Source organism: Staurois parvus, unplaced genomic scaffold (genome assembly GCF_062004578.1).
Source record: "Staurois parvus isolate SC_StPar_1 unplaced genomic scaffold, SC_StPar_1.0 ptg002753l, whole genome shotgun sequence".
Taxonomy (NCBI): Eukaryota; Metazoa; Chordata; class Amphibia; order Anura; family Ranidae; genus Staurois; species Staurois parvus.
In genome coordinates this window covers 820363-842517 of record NW_028320549.1, presented here as the reverse complement: position 1 = coordinate 842517, position 22155 = coordinate 820363, and the positions used below count along the sequence as shown (strand labels likewise).

At 40.9% G+C, this 22155-nt stretch overlaps 1 protein-coding gene across 1 annotated transcript in view; it reads right to left on the bottom strand.

The window, feature by feature from the left end:
- Positions 1 to 22155, bottom strand: part of GLIS1 (GLIS family zinc finger 1) — a 205081-nt gene that overhangs the window by 18863 nt on the left and 164063 nt on the right. Inside the window, exons 6-8 of the mRNA XM_089666627.1 lie at positions 14223 to 14333; positions 10269 to 10353; positions 1888 to 1996 (exon numbers count right to left, since the gene is read on the bottom strand). Of these exons, the coding sequence (XP_089522753.1) occupies positions 1888 to 1996; positions 10269 to 10353; positions 14223 to 14333 (305 nt within the window). The remainder of the gene's footprint in view (positions 1 to 1887; positions 1997 to 10268; positions 10354 to 14222; positions 14334 to 22155) is intronic.

The window sequence follows — 22155 nt, the reverse complement described above, 5'->3', positions numbered from 1 at the left end:
TCATCCCCCCTATAGTAATTCATTCCCCATATTAATTCATCCCCCATATTAAGTCCCCAAGTCCCCCCTGTGTCAATTCACTTACCTTTGCTCCGCGCGTTCCTCTCGCCGTGTTCCCACGCCGTGTTCCCACGCCGTTCCGGTGTAGCATGAAAATCTGTCTCCTATGAGGATCTGTCCCCCTTGACGTATCTGCGCATGTGCCAGTTTCAGGCATTAGCAGCCGATCGGCGATCTCCGGCACATGCGCAGATACGTCGATGGGGACAGATCCTCATAGGAGACAGATTTTCATGCTACACCGGTCTTCAGGGCGGACTGTGAGAGGAGCCTAGCTCCCCTCGCATTCGTCACGCTGCCCCACCTACACACATCCTGACAGCCATCCTGACAGTATCACGCTCCGCGGGCCGGATTAAAAGGTCCGCCGGGCCGTATACGGCCCGCGGGCCGTAGTTTGCCCATTGCTGGCCTAGCCCATGAAGTATGGTGCAAAAAAGCTATGGTGATATGGTCTATTGCAGTTTCCCACAGTGGGGTCCCAAACCTATACTGTTACACCAGCACCTCCAGGGTGCTATTCACAGGGGGTGTTTGACACCGCAGGCCCTCTACTCAACTAGACAAGGTAGCACAGTTAAAATCAGGAGGCACTAGGCCTCTCCAAATCACTCACTTTAGGGACATATTACCAACCCATGTGGGTGCATGCTCAGTTTGGATTCCTTTCCATGGGGGAGACCCCTCAGGATCCCATTTATGCCAACAAGATTACTATAAAGCCAGCCACTACAAATGAAAGTCCAGAATGATGGCAGAGCACTCCTACTGGACACTGATAAGAGAAGATTCTACACTTGTTCTTATCCAAAAGGCAGTGGAGTGATGTTTGACTTTAAAGTGTATGTAAAGGCATTGGTTTTAGTTTTTTATGGAGGGTGATAGAGTTAGGCTCTCTGTCAAGATTTTATTACTGTCTTTGTCCCTATTTGGGAGATACACCACTATATTCATTCTGATGACCCTGGTTTCAGAAATAGAAAGTGATGGAAAATCCAAAATGTTGAAGCTGTCCATAAACTAGAAGGCATTTGATCGTTCATTCCTATGAATCTTCCTATGACACTTTGTACAAAAATTCTTGGTACATTCAATGGCTTGATGAATGTCATTTAAAATTACTTTTAAATTCTGTTTGCTTTTAACAATTGATTTTGGAACTAATGGACTTTACTAAATGAAAATCACATACACTGTTAGAAATTTGCTCATTCGAGAAAAAATAAATGAAATCCTGCACCTTTTAAATTTTCTCTTCACTGTGGTCAAAAACTAATGTTTATTTGACCCCATGATTGATTAAAAAAAACAAATGAACATTTTTAACATGAAAAATTTTGAAAAAAAAAATTCTATTAGTGTATATCCAGCTTAAATCTACCACGTGTTTTGGAGACCACCTCAGAGGAGATTTGCCTACTTTTCCTGTTGCTTCTCTGAGAATTAAAGGGAATTCTCCCAAAAGTCACAGCCAAAAAACCAAACATAACCTGATATAGGTTTTCGCTTCTCCCTACTCTATCTAAAAGTAAAAAAAAAAAAAAAAAAAATAGTTTTTTTTTACGCATTATCACTTGTTTTAAAGAAGGGTGTTGCCTACATACTCCAGTGATTAATGTCCAACCCTATTCACAGAACTTCATCTTTTATTTAATAAATCGGGTTCCAAATGGAGTTCTGGGAACAAAACCTGTCTGGCAGTGCAAGTGCAGATACATTAGAACAACGATCCTTAACTTGTGGATGGCTGAGTTTTTCTAAATCAGCATATTTTGGATAGGCAAACTGACAGCAGAATTAAATGGCGGTTAGGCTTTGCATACATACCTCTCTAGAGCACTCTCTGTAACTGACATTAGGCAGCTAGGAGGGGCCTCTATGTCAGGACATTGCGAAGAAACTGTAGTCATTATTCCTGGACTCAAACTATAAAGACCTGGAAACAGGAAAATGTATTTTATTAGTACATTGCTATTGCATGAGTTTCGGAGCAAGATAAAACTAACCTTTTATTGTCTAAGAGCTGCAGGAAATAAGATGAATGTACAGTTCAACTGTGTAACATGCTACAGGCAGTAATTCTGTTCTGTCCCTGTATGATTCTCTCACTTCTGCCAGACTGTATAGTCAGGTCCCTGACCTATTTTTTTTCCACTGTAGTTAAAGGAATGCAGCTTGGTCAGGGACATGTGATTGGATAGTAAAGCATCACAATGATGAGGATATCACTCTGCTCTCAGCCTATCAGCAAGTTTTACCGGTTAGATTGATACAAATCTGCAACAGGTATTTTTAGATGGTTGTCTGAAAATTCAGGAGAAGGTTTCTTAGGGAAGAAAAAAAAACAGCTTAATGGCAACAAGTCAGCATAGAAAACTGGGAGCTGCTATTGCTGCCTTGTTCTTGAAAGCATAAGCTCTGGGGCTAAAACTAAGCAAGGAAAAAATAGTATAAACACCATGTCAAAAAAATCACAGAAATATTTATTGACACAATTGTACTACATTAAATTCTGAACAATATATTGTACAAATACACATAACTAACTCCAGTCAATTAAAACAATGTTGTTCATACACACATGGCACCATCATGTTCTCTTTACACACCCTTGGAACTAGTCTACTAAAGAAGTGAAGGTTATATCTATATACACTGCTCAAAAAAAAATTAAAGGAACACTTTGAAAACACATCAGATGTCAATGGGAAAAAAATCTCATGCTGGATATCTATACTGATATGGACTGGGTAATGTGTTAGGAACATAAGGATGTCCCATCGTTTGATGGAAATGGAAATGAAAATCAACCTACAGAGGACTGAATTCAAAGACACCCCGAAAATCAAAGTGAAAAAATGATGCAGCAGACTAGTCCATTTTGCTGAAATTTCATTACAGCAACTCAAAGTAGTACTCAGTATTTTGTATGGCCCCCATGTGTTAGAATGCATGCCTGACAACATTGGGGCATGCTGCTAATGAGATGACTAATGGTGTCTTGGGGTATTTCCTCCCAGATCTGGACCAGAGCATCACTGAGCTCCTGGACAGTCTGAGGTGCAACCTGGCATCGTCTGATGGACCGAACATGATATCCCAGATGTGTTCTATTGGATTTAGGTCAGGCGAGTGTTGGGGACCATTCAATGGCATCACTTCCTTCATCCTTCAGGAACTGCCTGCATACTCTCGCCACATGAGGCCGGGCATTGTCCTGCACCAAGAGGAACCCAGGACCCACTGCACCAGCGTAGGGTCTGACAATGGGTCCAAGGATTTCACCCTGATACCTAATGGCAAAATATAAAATTCTTCATCCTTTATTAAGTGTTCTTACATGGCAAGACCACTTACTGTTATCTCACATATATATTCTTATTATAGCCAAATCTACCACCCTAACTCCTCCCACAGTTTTTACACTACATAGACAGTAATATACCGAAACGTGCGGATTGTTCCCGATTGGTGTGCTATTACTTAGTGGAATGTTTCGCCGAATGGTTCACGAAATATCGGCGTTTTTGTGGTGAAATTGGTCCCATAGGAATGAATGGTGGAATATTCAAAACTAGAGTGGGAGCTGACAAAAGCTAGAGTGTGAGCTGAAAAATCAGGACATGATTTCTAAACTGCCATCACTCCCTCATTTTCGAGCCCACCTACACAAATCTTCTATCAAAACGTTCAGCTATCCCTGCTGCCACTAAAAATGTCCACGGCTAAGCCATAGTCCTGATAGATTTCACAATATGACCATTTGTTTGCAACTCATGCTGCCCATTGACATTCATTGAAACTCCACTCTAGCCACCTCAAATTTGAAGGGCAATTTCTAAACTGCGACTGTGCCTTCATTTTTAATATTTCAGAGACATACTATGCATCATAACCGTTTGAAGATGACAACCGCCAGTGAAGTGAGCAAGTTGGAGTAGTTTGTTTTTAACCGCTCTTCTCTGCCCTTGCTGCAGAGTGAGTTGCCATAGGAACCCAGGTGTGTGAGCAGGCAGCCGAGTGACAAGCCACTCCACCCAGTTACTCTGCCCACTCCAGTTGTAGACTACTGGTGGAGGCAAGAACACTTCACACAATTTCCCCAGAAATTGTAGCTTTTCTAGTTCTAGCTCTTTTTCAATCTCAGAATGCCCTGTGTATATTACAAATAGTGATTCTGGCTTATTTTATTTATTTTTTTTGCATTATGTTGCATAATTGTTTTCTGTCCAACAACTTAGAATGCTGTTCAAGGTTCAGCAGTGCTCATGTACACGGGGCGTTTGGAAAACTCTTCTGAACGATGGAAACTGACTGCTGCAAAACGTAGGTTAAAAAATGTCAGTTTAGCTGCATCTGCATACCACGTTTATGTCTTTTCTGGTTGTATTCACTATGGATCCCATCATAATGCAGCATGTTCTACCATTTTTATATTCACGCGAAACCTGGAACTGACTGCGCTGGTGTACCGGGCCCATTTGAATACATTGAAAACGCTTTGCATGCATGTCTGATGATGAAAAAATGCTCAGGATGGCATGTGGACATGGAACAGTTAAAAAACACTTCTAAATGCAAACGCTTATAAACACGGTTAACCGCGTTTACAAGTGTTTGGCGTTTGAAATGCTGGTGAAATCTACTTTTTTTCTTATTTTTTTTTTTAAGTCCACGAACGAGCGAAAAAACAAAAAACCCATAAGTGTTCAAAAAAAACATGCAAGTGCAAAACACCACACAAAAAAAGTGCACTTAGGGGTGTGCTTTGTCCTTCCCCCGAAGGGGATGAACCTCTACCCTGATCCCCCGGGGCACGAAGCTCCTGACAGGGACAAGGTTCCCATTTGGTCCACCTAGCCAAAAGGCCTGGCGGACCCCGTTCCTTGTGGCCAGCCGAAGCCAGCCACCAAGTACTTGGTAAGGGGGCTCTCCCGAAGAGAAAACCCCCTAGGGACAGGGGAGGAAGGAACCAAAATGCCACACATCCTCCCCCTAGACTTCAAGGTAGGCCCGAGGACCCACACCCTCTATCCTGTGAGAAATAAAACACACACAAAAGTAAAGTGACAACCGTGGGGAGAAAATAAATTAAATAAATAAAATAAATAAGTGGCCGTGCAGATTGTGCACTGGCCAGGCCCTGAGGCCCGTAGCAAAAATTGCCCAGGACTTGGCCAAAAGGCCCAGCCCTAAAAGGCGCAGTGCAAGAAAAGTGTTTGAACACAGTGACCATGTGCCTTTTCACACGTTGGGGTCCCACACCCAGGTGTTACTAAGAGCACCCCTGAGGTGACCACTCAGGGGGCACTGGTTCACGGACTTTCTGCCTCCCCGGCCCCTGGCCAGACAAGGTAGACCCGTTCAAATCAGGAGGAACTGGGCCCCTCCGGTTTTCCAGGGGGAATTACTCCCGGGCCCCTGCATCCTGTGGGCACCTCGGTTTCTGTTCCAGCCTGTACTAACCATCAGGACCCCCATCATACCAGCAGGGGTACTATACAACCAATCATCCCCGCAAGCAAGAATGATGGTGGAGCACCCCTAATGGACACTGATAAGAACAGATACTACACTTGATCTTAGCCAAAAGGCCAGTAAAATCTACTCCTGAACACAAGTTTGGTGCGTTCAAAAAAAAGACTGTAAACTCAACTGCCTGTAAAACAACATAGTGTACATGGACACATCGGAAAACATTAGGGAGAGTTCAGGGGCTGCTGAAAAAAAATGCTGAACAGCTCCTGAACGTCATTTTAGCAGCTGCAGTGTACATGAGCCCTAAATCTTTACCTGCAGTCCAGCTCATGAGACCTTTACTGTGTGGTTCCTGCCAGGTGCCCCACAACTTGTCCCTACCAGTTCCGGCTGGACTCATGCCTGCCACACATGCGTGCCATGGTACGCATTTATTCCTTTGGATAGGTCCATACCCCTTAGGGATGAGCAGCAAAATCATACTTCTAATTGATTCCACTGCACTTCTTTCTCCGAAGGAAAAAAAAACAACAACAAATTTTTGCTCATCCCTCTAGGAATGAGTCTTTTCCCTCTGGACATTTAATGAAAGTCATTAAAAAGAATGGAGTTGAATTATATCATAACCTTCTGCATCCTGAGCTATTTACGAAGATTTACTAGGCATGCGTCACAGACTAGGCTGCTTTATTTTAAACTTTACCAGGGTTGGACAATCATCTTCTATTTGATGCACTGTATATTGGGTGAATGATGTCACCATATTTGAACAAATTTAGCATGGCTAAGCACCTGGATTTCTGGGTTTTTGTAAATATGTTTCTATGTACCAAAAAGGCAAAACATTCCAGGGCTCAACTGTGTTCATGGTAGCATTTCAGTCGTTTAACATACCGTCCCAGCTTAGAGCATAGAGCGTATCACAAGGTTCTAGTCAATCCCAAAGTTCTCCAATTAAACTGTTTCTAAATCTATGTACAACCATGTAATATATTGCATTGTTCCTAGATTGGGTGGCTGCATTTTTCTTTTTTTCAGGACTTTCCTTTATTTTCACTTGTTGTTCCTGCCAGTAAAAAAAAACAGTTTCTGTCCGAGTGTGACAAGCTTACTCACAGTTCTGCTGCTATGGAGGTGCAGCATTGTCACCCTATGACAATGTTAGGAGTACAGGGGTTCAAATTTTGAGTCCAGACCTACTAGTTGGTCACAAAAAAACTTATTCTCCACCAGTTGCCCCACCCAACCTTGCCCAGGTCCGTCCCAGCTCCCCTGTACTCCATTATAGTGATATGACATGTATACAGTAATGTATATCCCCCCTCCCCTGTACTCCATTATAGTGATATGACATGTACACAGTAATGTATATCCCCCTCCCCTGTACTCCATTATAGTGATATGACATGTACACAGTAATGTATATCCCCCTCCCCTGTACTCCATTATAGTGATATGACATGTATACAGTAATGTATATCCCAGCTCCCCTGTACTCCATTATAGTGATATGACATGTATACAGTAATGTATATCCCAGTTCTCCTGTACTCCATTATAGTGATATGACATGTACACAGTATGTATATCCCCCCTCCCCTGTACTCCATTATAGTGATATGACATGTATACAGTAATGTATATCCCCCCTCCCCTGTACTCCATTATAGTGATATGACGTGTACACAGTATGTATATCCCCCCTCCCCTGTACTCCATTATAGTGATATGACATGTATACAGTAATGTATATCCCCCCTCCCCTGTACTCCATTATAGTGATGACATGTATACAGTAATGTATATCCCCCCTCCCCTGTACTCCATTATAGTGATATGACATGTATACAGTAATGTATATCCCAGCTCCCCTGTACTCCATTACAGTGATATGACATGTATACAGTAATGTATATCCCAGCTCCCCTGTACTCCATTATAGTGATATGACATGTATACAGTAATGTATATCCCAGCTCCCCTGTACTCCATTATAGTGATATGACATGTACACAGTAATGTATATCCCAGTTCTCCTGTACTCCATTATAGTGATATGACATGTACACAGTATGTATATCCCCCCTCCCCTGTACTCCATTATAGTGATATGACATGTATACAGTAATGAATATCCCAGCTCCCCTGTACTCCATTATAGTGATATGACGTGTATACAGTAATGTATATCCCCCCTCCCCTGTACTCCATTATAGTGATATGACATGTATACAGTAATGTATATCCCAGCTCCCTTGTATTCCATTATAGTGATATGACATGTATACAGTAATGTATATCCCAGCTCCCTTGTATTCCATTATACTGATATGACATGTATACAGTAATGTATATACCAGCTACCTTGTATTCCAATATAGTGATATGACATGTATATAGTAATGTATATCCCCCCTTCCCTGTACTCCATTATAGTGATATGACATGTATACAGTAATGTATATCCCCCCTCCCCTGTACTCCATTATACTGATATGACATGTATACAGTAATGTATATACCAGCTACCTTGTATTCCATTATACTGATATGACATGTATACAGTAATGTATATCCCCCCTCCCCTGTACTCCATTATAGTGATATGACATGTTGTATACAGTACTTACTCCTAGTCCCTCCAAGTCCCCCGCGGCGGTGGAGAGGGTGTCTCCTCTCAGCGGAGCCGAAGAAGCCGGAAACCGGAAGTTGTAAACCGGAACTCTGCTTCACAATGAGGCTTGGAGCGCAGGTGCAGTCGCTCCATGCTTCATCTGTGCACGCCGCTCGCCACAGAGGAATTTATCCTCGCATTTGGCGAGTGGCTTTTTCAAGCCCTGGACTACAGCACACCTCCCTCTTTCCTTGTGCCCATAACATAGGTTGAGGTGTTCTGTAGTTCATAGATTAGAACTGAGCAGGGCGATATCACTGCCAACTGATAACTCTAACAGAGCCATGGTGTACAGGAGGTTACAAGCTCCTTGGATATCTGGCAAAATCAACAATTATTTTTGCATTTCTCGAACAAATATAACAAAATGATTTCAATGGTGTATTTAGCAGTTTAAAAAAGGGAGCAAATAGGGAAGGTGAGGTTTACAAACATTTTAAGTCCAAAGTGATTTTCTTATTCCTTTTCTAAAATGTTTAAAGAAGAACTCCGGGGTTGGAAAGAAAATCACTCATTAGTACACCCCCCTTCACAAGACACTAAATAATTAATACATTTGTGAAATGAGAGAAAAGTCTAACTGAATTTTCATGACCTCATTCTGTAATTCAAACAATAACAGCATCTGCTCTGCTAAGGAGGTGTAACAGCCGGGATTCCATCATATGCTCTCCTCTCTCTACAGTAAAAGGAAAATACAGTTCCCATCAACCACAGGGAATTGTAGTGAATGTGGGTGGGTACACTAGGCCTGTACGTGTTGAATGTGTCTGAGAGTTTTGGTCCACCAATCACTGCAAGTGGGGCTGAATTACATCATTGCTTCCTGGAGAGAGAACTACAGAAGGGATGTGCCAAGACCAATGGCTGGTGGAATAGGAGGCATAGCAGACACCGGTCTTACAAACAGGAAACCAAAGAGAATTACCATTTTGATTTGAAAATAAATAGGCTATATCAGAGCAAGTACTGAGTGAACCAGAAGATGGATGACATTCAGTGAAGGTAGGAAATCAGCAACAAGGACATGTAAAGAAACTTTTGTCCCGGCGTTGTGCTTTAATGTCCTACATACAGAGTTTTTTATTTTTTTAATTTTTATTTTTTTGGGGCTTTTTTTTTTCTAAAATGCTTAAAGCGGAGCTCCAGTCATATTTTTGTTTATTAAAAGTCAGCAGCTACAAGAACTGTAGCTGTTGACTTTAAAAAAAAACAAAAAAACACACTCGCCTGTCTCATGGTCCAGCAAAGTGCTCACCCACCCCGTCCCTTCTCTCCCTTTTCTCTCCCCGGTGCCGGCTTCTCAGCTTGCAGCTTCACAGCAAAGGTGCTCACTGCACATGCACGAGTCGCACTGTGCATCCTGATTGGACCAGCAGTCTTCTGGGACCTGTGAAATGTCCCAAGAGACTGCGGGAAGAATAAGGGGGGCCAAACTTCCGGCTTTCTTTGCTGCAACGAACTGAGCCGGAGTGGGAGCGGGTACCTGTCAAAACCAGATACCCATCCCTCCACCCCAAAAGTGCTCAATATGACAGTGAAGGAGGGGGAGGCAAACAAGCGGAGCTTCGACTCATACCTGTGGAACAGGGAGTTCTTCATTCACATATTGTGAATGAAGAGAGTAAAAATAAACAGTGTACAACAGTTGATATCCCACCTCCTACTTGCTCTGAGCAGTTCAGGAGATTTAGGCTTTCTGCTGCAAGAAACATCCAAGCAATGAAAAGCCGAAGGCGGCTCTCCGCACATTAATTTTGTGGTTTCTTTGAAATAAAGAGAATAAGTGTTTTGAGCTGGTCTATAACCCTTACCAACCCAGTTAAATGTGTCTCTATTACAAATGAGCAAACATCACTGAAAATGCTCCAGCAGTACTGGGTTCAAAGATTTTTCATTAAAAAAAATAAATACATTTACAATTATGATTAATGGCTACAAAACAAATACATTTCCATCTGTATGTGATTATAACCCAATGGAGACTGATGCATAGCGGGATATCATCAGAGCTCTGAAACATCATTTGATCTGGGTTAGTGGAATTTGAACATACCTGCCACCATGTCACGTGATCGTGCACCATTCAGAATTTCATGGGTGATGGCTTTTGCCCACTTTCCATCAAGAATGTGTTGTGCCTGTAAGAAAAAAAACTTTACATAGTGAGTACCAAGAATGATAGCTATTGACACACACCATTCTATATATATGGCTCAATCAGTACCTACACTCTATGGGCAAAAGTTTGCAGACAACCGACCATCATTTACACCTATAAGTTTGTTCGACATTCCATTCCAAAGCCATGGACACTTGTATAGAGCTGTATCCCCATTCCAGTACCGAATTACAAAATAGGCAGAGTAGGCACTGGCCTATGGGCCTCACACCACTTAAGGACCCCGCAACAACAATTCGAAATAATATTGATTAATTATATTAATTATTATTGAATAATATCTTGAAAGAAAATGACAATTAAGCTTTTTTAAATTGTTCACATATGATAGAAAAATTTAATCAACTCAAAGAAATGAAAACTCTACATTAAAGACTTTATAAAGAGAATACTGTATTAATGTAATGCCTAGGGACCTCCACAGAGTTTAATCCACCACTACTTCACCACCTTTTTGTTTCTATAACAGCCTCTACTGTTTTGGGAAGGTTTTCCACAAGGTTTGTCTGTGTGACTATGACAATAATGAGCTTTGAGTCATACAAATTAGGGATTTGTACAGAATACAGGGCCACCCTCATTACTAGCAGTATCATAAATCATCTTTAGCAAGAATCTGCACAGCTTGTTAATGCTCCCTGTTGTAAATGGCTAGTTGGCTGCCATAAGCAGCATGAAGCCAGAAATCTTTTTTAATAAATTCTTTCTTTTAATTGTTAAAATAAGAAGAAAACAAGCCAGTTAGGCCCCTTTCACACAGGTCAGATCCATTTTTCCTTAGCGGGGGATGCATCTGTTGATCTCCCGCTGAGCAGAGCTCTATGGGCAATCATTTGTAAATGGACCAGCTTTCCGTTTACACACGACTGCCCTCCAAACCAATCCGGTCAGATGGAGGGGAATGGGTCCTCATCCATTTGTTTTTGCCGTACCAAATCAGACTGGAGGTAGCCGGGTAGCTAAATGGGTCCGTCCCGTGTGAAAGGACCGTTATAAGGGTCCTTTCACATGGGTGTTCGATCTTTTTCATCAGTTCAGTCATTTTTTTCAAAGAAAATCAGATAAGTTTACGTCAGGTTCTCGTCAGGTTCTTGTATCCTTTAATGCAAAAATACAGGTGAAACTTGAAAAATTAGAATATCGTGCAAAAGTTCATTTATTTCAGTAATGCAACTTAAAAGGTGAAACTAATATATGAGATAGACTCATTACATGCAAAGCAAGATAGTTCAAGCCGTGATTTGTCATAATTGTGATGATTATGGCTTACAGCTCATGAAAACCCCAAATCCACAATCTCAGAAAATTACAATATTACATGCAGTCAATAAAACAAGGATTGTACATAGAACAATATCGGACCTCTGAAAAGTATAAGCATGCATATGTACTCAGTACTTGGTTTGGGCTCTTCTGCATTGTTCAGTCTCATGTCTCATCTTTCTCTTGGCAATGTCCCATAGATTCTCTATGGGGTTTAGGTCAGGCGAGTTTGCTGGCCAATCAAGCACAGTAATCCCATGGTCATTGAACCAGGTTTTGGTGCTTTTGGCAGTGTGGGCAGGTGCCAAGTCTTGCTGGAAAATGAAGTCAGCATCCCCATAAAGCTCATCTGCGGAACGAAGCATGAAGTGCTCCAAAATCTCCTGGTAGACGACTGCGTTGACCCTGGACTTAATGAAGCACAGTGGACCAACACCAGCAGATGACATGGCTCCCCAAATCAACAGACTGGAAACTTCACACTGGACTTCAAGCATCTTGCAATGTGTGCCTCTCCATTCTTCCTCCATACTCTGGGTCCTTGGTTTCCAAATGAGATGCAAAAGTTGCTCTCATCAGAAAAGAGGACTTTGGACCACTGAGCAACAGACCAGGTCTGTTTTTCTTTAGCCCAGGTAAGACGCTTCTGACGTTGTTTGTTGTTCAGGAGTGGCTTGACAAGAGGAATACGACATTTGAAGCCCATGTCCAGGATCCGTCTGTGTGTGGTGGCTCTTGATGCACTGACTCCAGCCTCAGTCCACTCCTGGTGAAAGTCCCCAACACTTTTGAATGGCCTTTTCCTGACAATCCGCTCCAGGCTGCAGTCATCCCTGCTGCTTGTGCACCTTTTTCTTCCACACTTTTCCCTTCCACATAACTTTCTATTAATGTGCTTTGATACAGCACTTTGGGAACATCCAACTTCTTTTGCAATTACCTTTTGAGGCGTTCCCTCCTTATGGAGGGTGTCAATGATGGTTTTCTGCACAACAGTCAGGTCAGCAGTCTTTCCCATGATTGTGATTCCTACTGAGCCAGACTGAGAGACCATTTAAAGGCTCAGGAACCCTTTGCAGGTGTTATGGCTTAATTAGCTGATTAGAGTAGGACACTTTGAGCCGAGAATATTGCACCTTTTCACAATATTCTCATTTTCTGAGATTGTGGATTTGGGGTTTTCATGAGCTGTAAGCCATAATCATCACAATTATGACAAATCACAGCGTGAACTATCTTGCTTTGCATGTAATGAGTCTATCTCATATATTAGTTTCACCTTTTAAGTTGCATTATTGAAATAAATGAACTTTTGCACGATATTCTAATTTTTCGAGTTTCACCTGTAGATGCAAAAAACGGACCGTATGTCTGTTTACATCTGTTTATCATCCGTTCCGGTTTTTTTTACTGAAGATATAGGAAAAATAGGGTTTTCTTTAGTTCAAAACAACGGATGTTAACGCATGTGGGCATTAATTGATATAAACAGATGATCATTCGTTTACATCCACTAGTCCATAGAAATACAAGTGTTTCCGTTTTCATCTGTAAATGGACAGATGAAAAACGGACATATGGAACACCCGTGTGAAAGGACCCTCAATGAAGAGAGCAGGACAACATGAAAGTGTGAAAAACCTGTATGACTTTACTATGGGATTATAAAATCAACCAATTTTATGGATTGTAAAAAACAGTGTTTCTCATTAAACTTGTCTCAGAGCACTAAATCAATCACTTCATACAGTAAGGCTCCATGCACACTAGCATTTTCCTAAGCTCCTAGAAGCTGTTATTACCATTTTTTGTGCTCCTAGAAGCTAAATGTTATCCTATGTGTCCATGCACACTACTTTAGTGTTTTTTTGAGCTTCAGTGTCTAGGACAGAAAAAAATGTTTTTGGAGCGTTTTTCCAGCATAAAAAATGTTAAGCGCTCCTAAATGCTTTTTTTTTCTAGCTTTTTTCTACATGTACTCTAAAAACGCTAATAAAACGCTAACGCTCCTAAGCACTACTACAACACTACTAAAAAAACGCTATTACCAGTGTTTTTCAAACTTTTGAAAAAATGCTAGTGTGCATGGAGCCTAATTGTTCTTATTGATGTTGTGTAGAGCTATTCACCCTGAGGTCATCACAGAGGACAAGGGGGCACTCTTTACGTCTGGAGGAAAAGAAATGCAATCTCCAAACACTTCCACTTTTCTTCAAAGTGAGAGCTGTGAAAATGTGGAATGGACTCCCTCAAGAGTTGGTTCTGGCCAGCTCAGTGGATTGCTTCAAAAAAAAGTCCTGAATTCTTTCTTGGATACACAGAATATAACCGGATACTAACATTTATAGGTAAAGTTGATCCAGGGAATATCCGATTGCCTCTCGGGCGGTCAGGAAGGAATTTTTTTCCCAGCAAGAGCAAATTGGATCGTGCTTTGCTGGTTTTTTTTGCCTTCCTCTGGATCAACTGTGGGTATAAGATTATAACTTTTTTTTATTATGGTTAAACTTGATAGACTTGTCTTTTTTCAGCCAGACTAACTATGTAACTATGTTGTGTTCCTACCTTATTGCGCACCTGCTGCTCCTTCATTGTGTGAGCTTTCACATGTTTCCGTAATGAGCTGGGATCTGTGTATCGCTTGCAGCAACCAGGGATTTGACAGGCGTATGGTTTCTGTGAAAATATGAAAATACAGTATTAACAGTTGGAAACTTGTACTTATAGAGATACTGCTGCTTGGATTCTGCAGTCATTGCTCTGAGGTCTACAAGCATTCCATTACACTGCATGTATGTTCACATATTCATGCACACATTTGTTTTACTAAATTTACAGTAAACCTTTCACAGACCTAGGTTAATCAACACGGGCATATGAAGAAAACAAGCATGAGCAGAGGTGCCAAATGATCAATCTAGACATCTATAGGTACATTATATGAAAATCTCAATTTATTTTTCTCTGAAAATGGAGTATGGCCCATTTCCATATCCTGTGCCTCCATTAACCTTTAATTTAAAAACTCTGGTGAAGATTTTGGGATATTTCACCATTTTGGCAAAATGCACTGGAGACAATTAGGAAGGGAAATATGTGGGGTTTTTTGGTTTTGTTTTTTTAAGGATGAACTATACATGGTTACTAAAGGCTAGTTAAGCTACCTACAGCTATCCTGGAACTGTTCTTGTGCCAAAAAAACCACCAGCCTCATTTTTTGTTCACAGAAAGAATAGACACTCAAAAAAGCTGAAATAAATAATAAATCTGTAAAGTGCACAGTGGTTTAGTGGATTAGTGGTTTGTATCTGGGTCAGGACACTATCTGTATGATGTATACATGTTCTTCTAGTGCCTGTATGTTTCCTCCAGGCAGGGCCGGGACAAGGAGTGGGCAGGAGGGGCAGTTGGGCACTGTGGTATCATTTGTGGTGAGGGGGAACAACCAGGAGATTAGGGAAGGGGATTTGAGTTTGTAGGGGGTATTTGGGGGGCAGCAGGGGGGTAAGAATTGTTCTAGGAGGGGAAGGAAAAGGTGATATGGTAGTGGGGGGAGGGGATGTGTGCTAGGACGGGAATGTTTTCTGTGGGGGGGTTGTACTAGTAGGGATGATTGTGGGGGTATTTGTGCTAGGAGGGGAAGTTCGGTGGGGGATTTGTGCTATGATGGGGGACCCGAAGAGGGTATTTTGTGCTGGGAGAGGGGGGATTTGTGCTCAGAGGGGAAAGTTGAGGGGTTGATTATTTACTAGCAGGGGGAAATTCTTTGGGGGGAATTTGTGCTTGGGCATATGGAGAGATGGAGAGGATTTGAGCTAAGGGGGGGATTTCAGCAGGGGGGCGGATTTGTACTGGGAGGAGGCGGAATTTATGCTTAGTTAGTAAGCATGCAGATTAGTGCTCAAATTTTTTTTTTTTGGGGGGGGGGGGTTTACTGACACAATGATCATACATCTTGAGGGGGGGTGCAATATGTGCCTTCCTGGGCTCTAGATGACCTTGCCCCAGAATTGCCACCAGGTACTCCAGTTTCCTCCCAAACTTTAAAGGCATGCTGGTGATTTAATTGGCTCCTGTGTAACTTGGCCCTGGTTTGTGCAAATATGTACAGTATGTGAGATAGGGATCTAGATTGTAAGCTCCTGGACGGCAGGTACTGATGTGAATAAACAATATGTAAAGCGGTGCATATATTGTCAGTGTTATATAGGCAACTTCAAAAAATAAAGTGACAATACACAAACAATTATCAAATATATATAAAAAAAGAGAAAAAAACCAAAAATACCATGGACCTATTCACACTACTGCATTGCAGTAATGTATGCATTAACAAGCATGTTTCTGCAACACACAATACTTGTGTTGGTGAAATGCAGTGCCATTCATTCTGAATGGCACCTCAGCACATTTTGCCAATGGACATTGGCAGGTGCATTGCGGTGCAGAGCGATGCACTGCCAGAAATGGCAAATCCATCTTGTTTTGGTGTGGTAGGCAATCCACTTAGATCAATGCTTCCCACAGCTGGCGATACCACCCCCTGGGGGCCACTAGAACGATCCGTGGGTGGTTGCAGCCTTGGGTGCCATTGGAGGAATTGAATAAAAATAGGAGGGAAGAGAAGAACATTTTTTACAAATTTGTACAGGTTTATCTGTTGTGTACCATAGAGTTAAAGGTGTAGTGATTACTTTATTTTCCAAAGAAACATTCAAAGATATAACCGAACAGTGGACAAGTCCTCTGATAGGTCTTAAAGCCCAACTCTGGGCAGAAAAAAAATTATCCCTTGCAGTGGAACTCACCTGTGTCCAGGAGAATGGAGAAACCTTTATGCTTACCCAAACCTTCACTCAAACACGATCTAGCGATGGACTGTTCCTGGTGTCCTAATGTTTTTTGGGTTTTTTTTTCAGTATAGAAGTTTTACTAAATGTGACAAAATGTAGCCTGACAGTGGGTTGTATCAGTCCTAAATTTCCATTTTATCTTAAGCTGCCAAGAAATATGTAAAAATACTATATATCAAAAATATTTATTTATAGGGATTACACAAGCTTTGGTTATAAAAAGCCAATCAAGGAGTTCAAGGTCACTCCCAATATCTCTATATATTTTTGAGTATTATTACAACCATATACTTAATGCTATAGCCTTACTTATAAATTACACAGCGACTCTTGATAGAAAAGGAACCCATTCACCTTGTTTTGCAGGCACTTCAATGTGCCTGTACATGACAGGTCTGCTCCTCTGTTGCATCTCAGAATAACTTGTAGCTAACAGCTTTTGCAGTTGATAGCTCCGGCGCACTTTCTTTTAATTCAATATTGGTTAATAAGGCTGCCCATGAGGGTAATGAACACAGAACCAGACATGACATGCAAGCACCCGGAGACACCTAAAAAAAAAATTGTCCTTAGACATACTTTATCGAACCTCAATGCAAAAAAAGTATTTGCCTCATTGTTTTCAGCACACCACAACAGAATGCATATGTAGCACCCCTCTAGTTAGCCAGGGGGGAGGAGCTAGGGTTTTATTTTTTAGTTAGTGGCTGGATAGCAGCCTGGGCATGAGTCAGCCTGGGTGTAAGTCAGCAAGGTCATCCTAGCTCAGGGCTGAGGGCTCTGCAGATCAATTCCCTGATACCTCCCCCTGCTCTAGAGACTTGAGAAGTTTCTAGAAGGCAGTGGGTGGGATTGTGGAAGGGCTGATCTGCACACATAAGGGACTCTGGCCAATCCCCAAGAAGGAGGCTTGGCATGGGGCCAGGGCAGCCCTTAAGTGTGATTAAGTCTGCTCAGCAGCAGGAGAGTATCAGGTGGAAGATGTGAGAAGGCTGGAGTGTGGAGCCTGGGAGGAGGCCCAAAGAGGGGCCTACCTACAGGCAGAGTTGCCGGACAGAAGGATCTCTCAGCCTCAGCTGTCTCCTGAGAGAGGACAGCCTGGGAAGCAGGGAAGGAGCCAGCCAAGTGTAAGGCCTGAAAGCAGCCACCAACCCACAAGCTTACAGGAGAGGACAGAGTGAGGACTAGGCCAGATAAGGGGAGAGGGCATTCTGGTGGGAAACCTGACTGGCTCCTCACCCGGGACTGTTAATTTCTAAGTGGCAGCTTCTGGATCCCCTTGCCCAGGGATTCTCTCTGAGTGAAGAGAATTCATCTGGGGTCTGAGGTGGTATAACAGAAGGGCTGAAGAGCTCCTAAAGGAGAGACTTTGCGGTTTATGGACTTGGACATAGTTGCTAAAGCATTTGTCCTCAGTGACAGTTCCCTTGGACAGCCCATACACCCCTCAACCCCATCCAAGTTCAATATCCCTTAATAAAACATAAAACCAGGCTCAAGGACTGTTTACGATCTCCTGTGTTTATGGTCTGAAGAAAATGTGTTTTGCCCGACTGTGCAGGACTATAGGGGGACCCAAAACTCAGCAACTTTTAAGGGGGTAATGCTACACATGGATTCCTTATTACATGCATTGTGAGTCACTGAAAGGCAGGTGCATTTTTACACTGTTTGAAGGACTGAATGAATGGCAATGCACATACTGGAAAGGTGCTTATAGGTGTGAATCCTGCCTTAGTTCAATATACATACATTCATATCTTGTATTCATGACTTGTAGGTTACATATATAGCAAAAAAAGTATTGCATTACCTTTCTGTTGTGAACATACATTTCACACAAAGATAGAAAAAAAGAGAAGAGTATAGGTTAGTTAAAGTAGAAAAGATAAACAATGCAAATAGAATAGGTTATAAAATTGGCAAGTCAGAATATTAAAAAATACACCCATTCCTAAGGTCAGCAAGATTCAAATGCATTGGGGAGTTTTTTTTTTTACATAATGCATCATACATATTTTGCAACATTGTAAAGGATAAACATCTGCTATCAGTGCAGTAAACCAACAGGTAAAATAGAAAGTACTGGGGTCAATTTGATTATTTTATTTAAAATGTGTACATTTCATATATATATATATATATATATATATATATATATATATATATATATATATATATATATATCGTATTTTTCTTCTTATATGCCATCTTATTTTACAAACATTAAATACAGGAAGCACCCAAGTGTAACAATGTACTGTATGTTTCTCAAAGAGAGAGCACACCAGAAGCTGCTTATAATGTAAAATATCCTCCTGCGCTTATATGGGTGAGCCTAACTAATAGCTGCTATCACTCAACTTGTACCAATAAGTGAAGACCTATATATATATAAACTTAGTGAAGTGCTTAAATTAAACAACTAAAGATAAATGAACAGTGCTCTATAATACATGATAATATAATAAAGATGATAAAGTGACAAACAATATACAAACTGTTCTCTGATCTCATATGGATCCCATAAAGTGCAATCTTCTGATGCCCACAAAGAACACTTGTGGTAATACTCTGATAAAATACAATAAAATTCCCCCCTTTATACACCCCTAAAGGGTTAAATATAGTGATTTTGCAATTGTGGTCCCTTAATATAAAAGGAAAAATATATATCAGTGTTTTTAGTGCTTACTAAAACAATTGAATATGGTGCCTTTACGATATCAATAAATCAAAGTAAATACTAAGCAAAGCCTAATAGAAAAAAATATCCCCAAATAGTAGTCCAAAAAACACATATGCGTGATCTTCAAACAGCAAAACAATCATGCAGGTGATGAAGTGCACTGGTGATCTTCACTCTAGTGTCAAATCCTCAAACCAGCAAAAATGCCCGCTCACCTCCAAACATTGACCCTAAGGGCCAACACGCTTTTAGGATCACCCCAAAACGATCCTTAAGGGTACGTCCTCATCACAGGAAAAAAAGAGGTATCACATATACTCCTTTATGCAGCAACTCCTACTCCTTTCAGCTTCCTTAAGAGAATGATACTGCAATACTGCTTACTCTCCACCTTCTCCACTCAAGATCATGTTATGTGTCCCCTCCATGCAGAAGACCCATATTTAGTTTTGGTTAGAAATGACTATTGACAAATAATTCAGCAGGAGGAGGGAGGCTGTGAAAAACTGGTCTGACAAAAGTGTAGTTATCCTTTAAGTATTTCCACTACTGAGGCTTAGATAGTTTTCTTTCTACATTTTATTCATTCAGTCAGTCATACAGTTACAACAACTACAAACCATTACGTACAATGGCACACAAAACATCATATTGTATTACACATAACTATGTTTACCGGTGTACAGAGCCAACGTCTATCAGGTAACAAAACTGTGTGTGTGTTTTCTAAACTTTCATTTTTTTTTGTTTTGACTCTAGTATCATTTTGGTGCCAAGCCCTCAGTCTAAGACATGGAATGAATAAATGTTTTACTTTGATTTTATTCATGTTTTTATTGTTTTGTTGTGTATAATTTGCATATTGGGCTGCATTATGTAAAATGTTCTCACAGTCGTCACTATTAATATTCGGGCCAAATGTCTAAGTGGGTGTGCCGTGAGAACTGTTTTATGTTTAATTATGTGAATATGTCAACTTGTAAATATAATTTGTGCTCCAGAGACAAGAACCAGCTGTATATAACCAATACACATGTATCTAGGCATGTTTATAGGCAATTTTTGCACCTCGTCTGCCATTTACAGGGTTCCCTACTTTCATCATAGATATAGCTCATCTTCTTGTTGACTTTTTGAGGGGGTTTTTTTTTTCTTTCTGCATTCTTTTAAATATATTTTTCCAGTAAAAAAAACTAGGAGGAAAACTAGAAAAAAGAAGATACAACTTAAAATTGATATAACAAAAACACTACATGTAAATCAATAAAACATCCAACACAGTGCAAACTGTGGAGGTATCCAGGAAGGCCTCGTGTGGCACTGGGGTTAGAACAGCATCGTGGGAATATGTAAAAGGCCAGGCCTAGGTTAGGTAAAGTTCCACACGGTATTGTATAGAAGTAGAAACAAATATGGGCAGTGGGAGGTCCAGGGGCCTTTCCCAATAGAAGGGAATAACCATAACCCAAAAGAGATCTCATCTTCGGTTTCTAAGGGTGCCAACACTACCAATGCAATGGTTAAGAAAGGCGAATATTTACATGGGTGCAAGAGAAAAAAAAGGGGGTGAGAGAGGAGGGGAAGGGTGCAATTAGAGGGGGAGGGGGCATGTTGTCAGAACAGAAGCAAAGGGCTCAGCTACAGCCAACACAGTAATTATCAAAGAAACATGTACAGATCTTGATTCCACACATTCAACAAGCTATGACATCAACTCAAGCTACTGGCTAGTAGGCATTTGAATTCATCAACACAGGCAAACTCAATCCAGTAGAACCACATATTTCGACATTTTTCATGAGTATCATTTATCGAGCTCATGAGACTTTCCATCACCCTAATGTTCTCAACAATCTGATCCATTGTTGGACTGTTGATGGATGGGGGGCTTCCATAATGCCAATATGCATGACTGTGCCACGTTCACTAGGTGGTTCTGTATCAATTTTTTGTTTTGCAATGTGGGAATCAAGTTGTGGTGCAAGAGGAAATATTCAGGTGTTTTTGAGATTTTTATATTAATTTCATGGACCTGTGTGCAGAAAGTGTTGAGAGATGGACAGGACTAGAATATGCAATAAGTCACATCTGGCCTTTCCACATCTCCAACAAGTCTCACAATCTTGGATTATAGAATGAAGGAGGGCATGGGTAAGATACCAATGAGTTACTTTCTTGTGACTTATTGATAGTCAACTTTTGTACAAGGCTTGGGTTTTTCTGCTATGGCAAACTTTGGAAGAATGTGTTATCTTTGTATTATTCCTCCACAACCTTGTTAGCTTTGGATGGCAAAGAAATAATGGCCAATCTTCCACTGCTTGTGCTATTTCTAGGTGTGTGATCATTTACAGACCTGTAATAAGTCACAAGCAGTGCTTTTATGGCTTTAGAAAATGTAAAGCTGTCTGTGCATATTTGTTTTGCTTATTTTTGTATTGAAATAGCTTTTATTAGTTTAAGCAGTATAAAACAGAGGCGACAAAACATGCCCCCACAGGGGCTATCAATTGCACCGATAAGATAAAAAACATAATAATAAAAGAAAAACAGTGCTCTAACTTCAACAAGGCAGAAGGTACGCCCACGCAGGGGCTTGTTTTGCTTATTTTAATCATTTTACAAAATGTATTCGACCAATGATACAAAATTACAATAACCAGAGAAAGGTTGATTGTCTTGTATTTAACAGAAAGATGTTAAGAGTGAAGCTGGGTCGAACAGCATTAAAGCTGGCCATACACTAATAGATTTTTTGACATTTCTATGAAAATTCTCAGTACATTTGAAGGCGAAGTGAAGATTAAAGTACTTCAAAATTCTGTTTGCGTTGAACATTCGATTTTTGGGTGACTGAAATTTACCAGGAAGCACACTCACTTTTAGATTGTTCAGTCAACAAAAATCATTCAACAAAAAGTTTCCTTCTCCTTTGTATTTTCTTTAAGAATGAAGG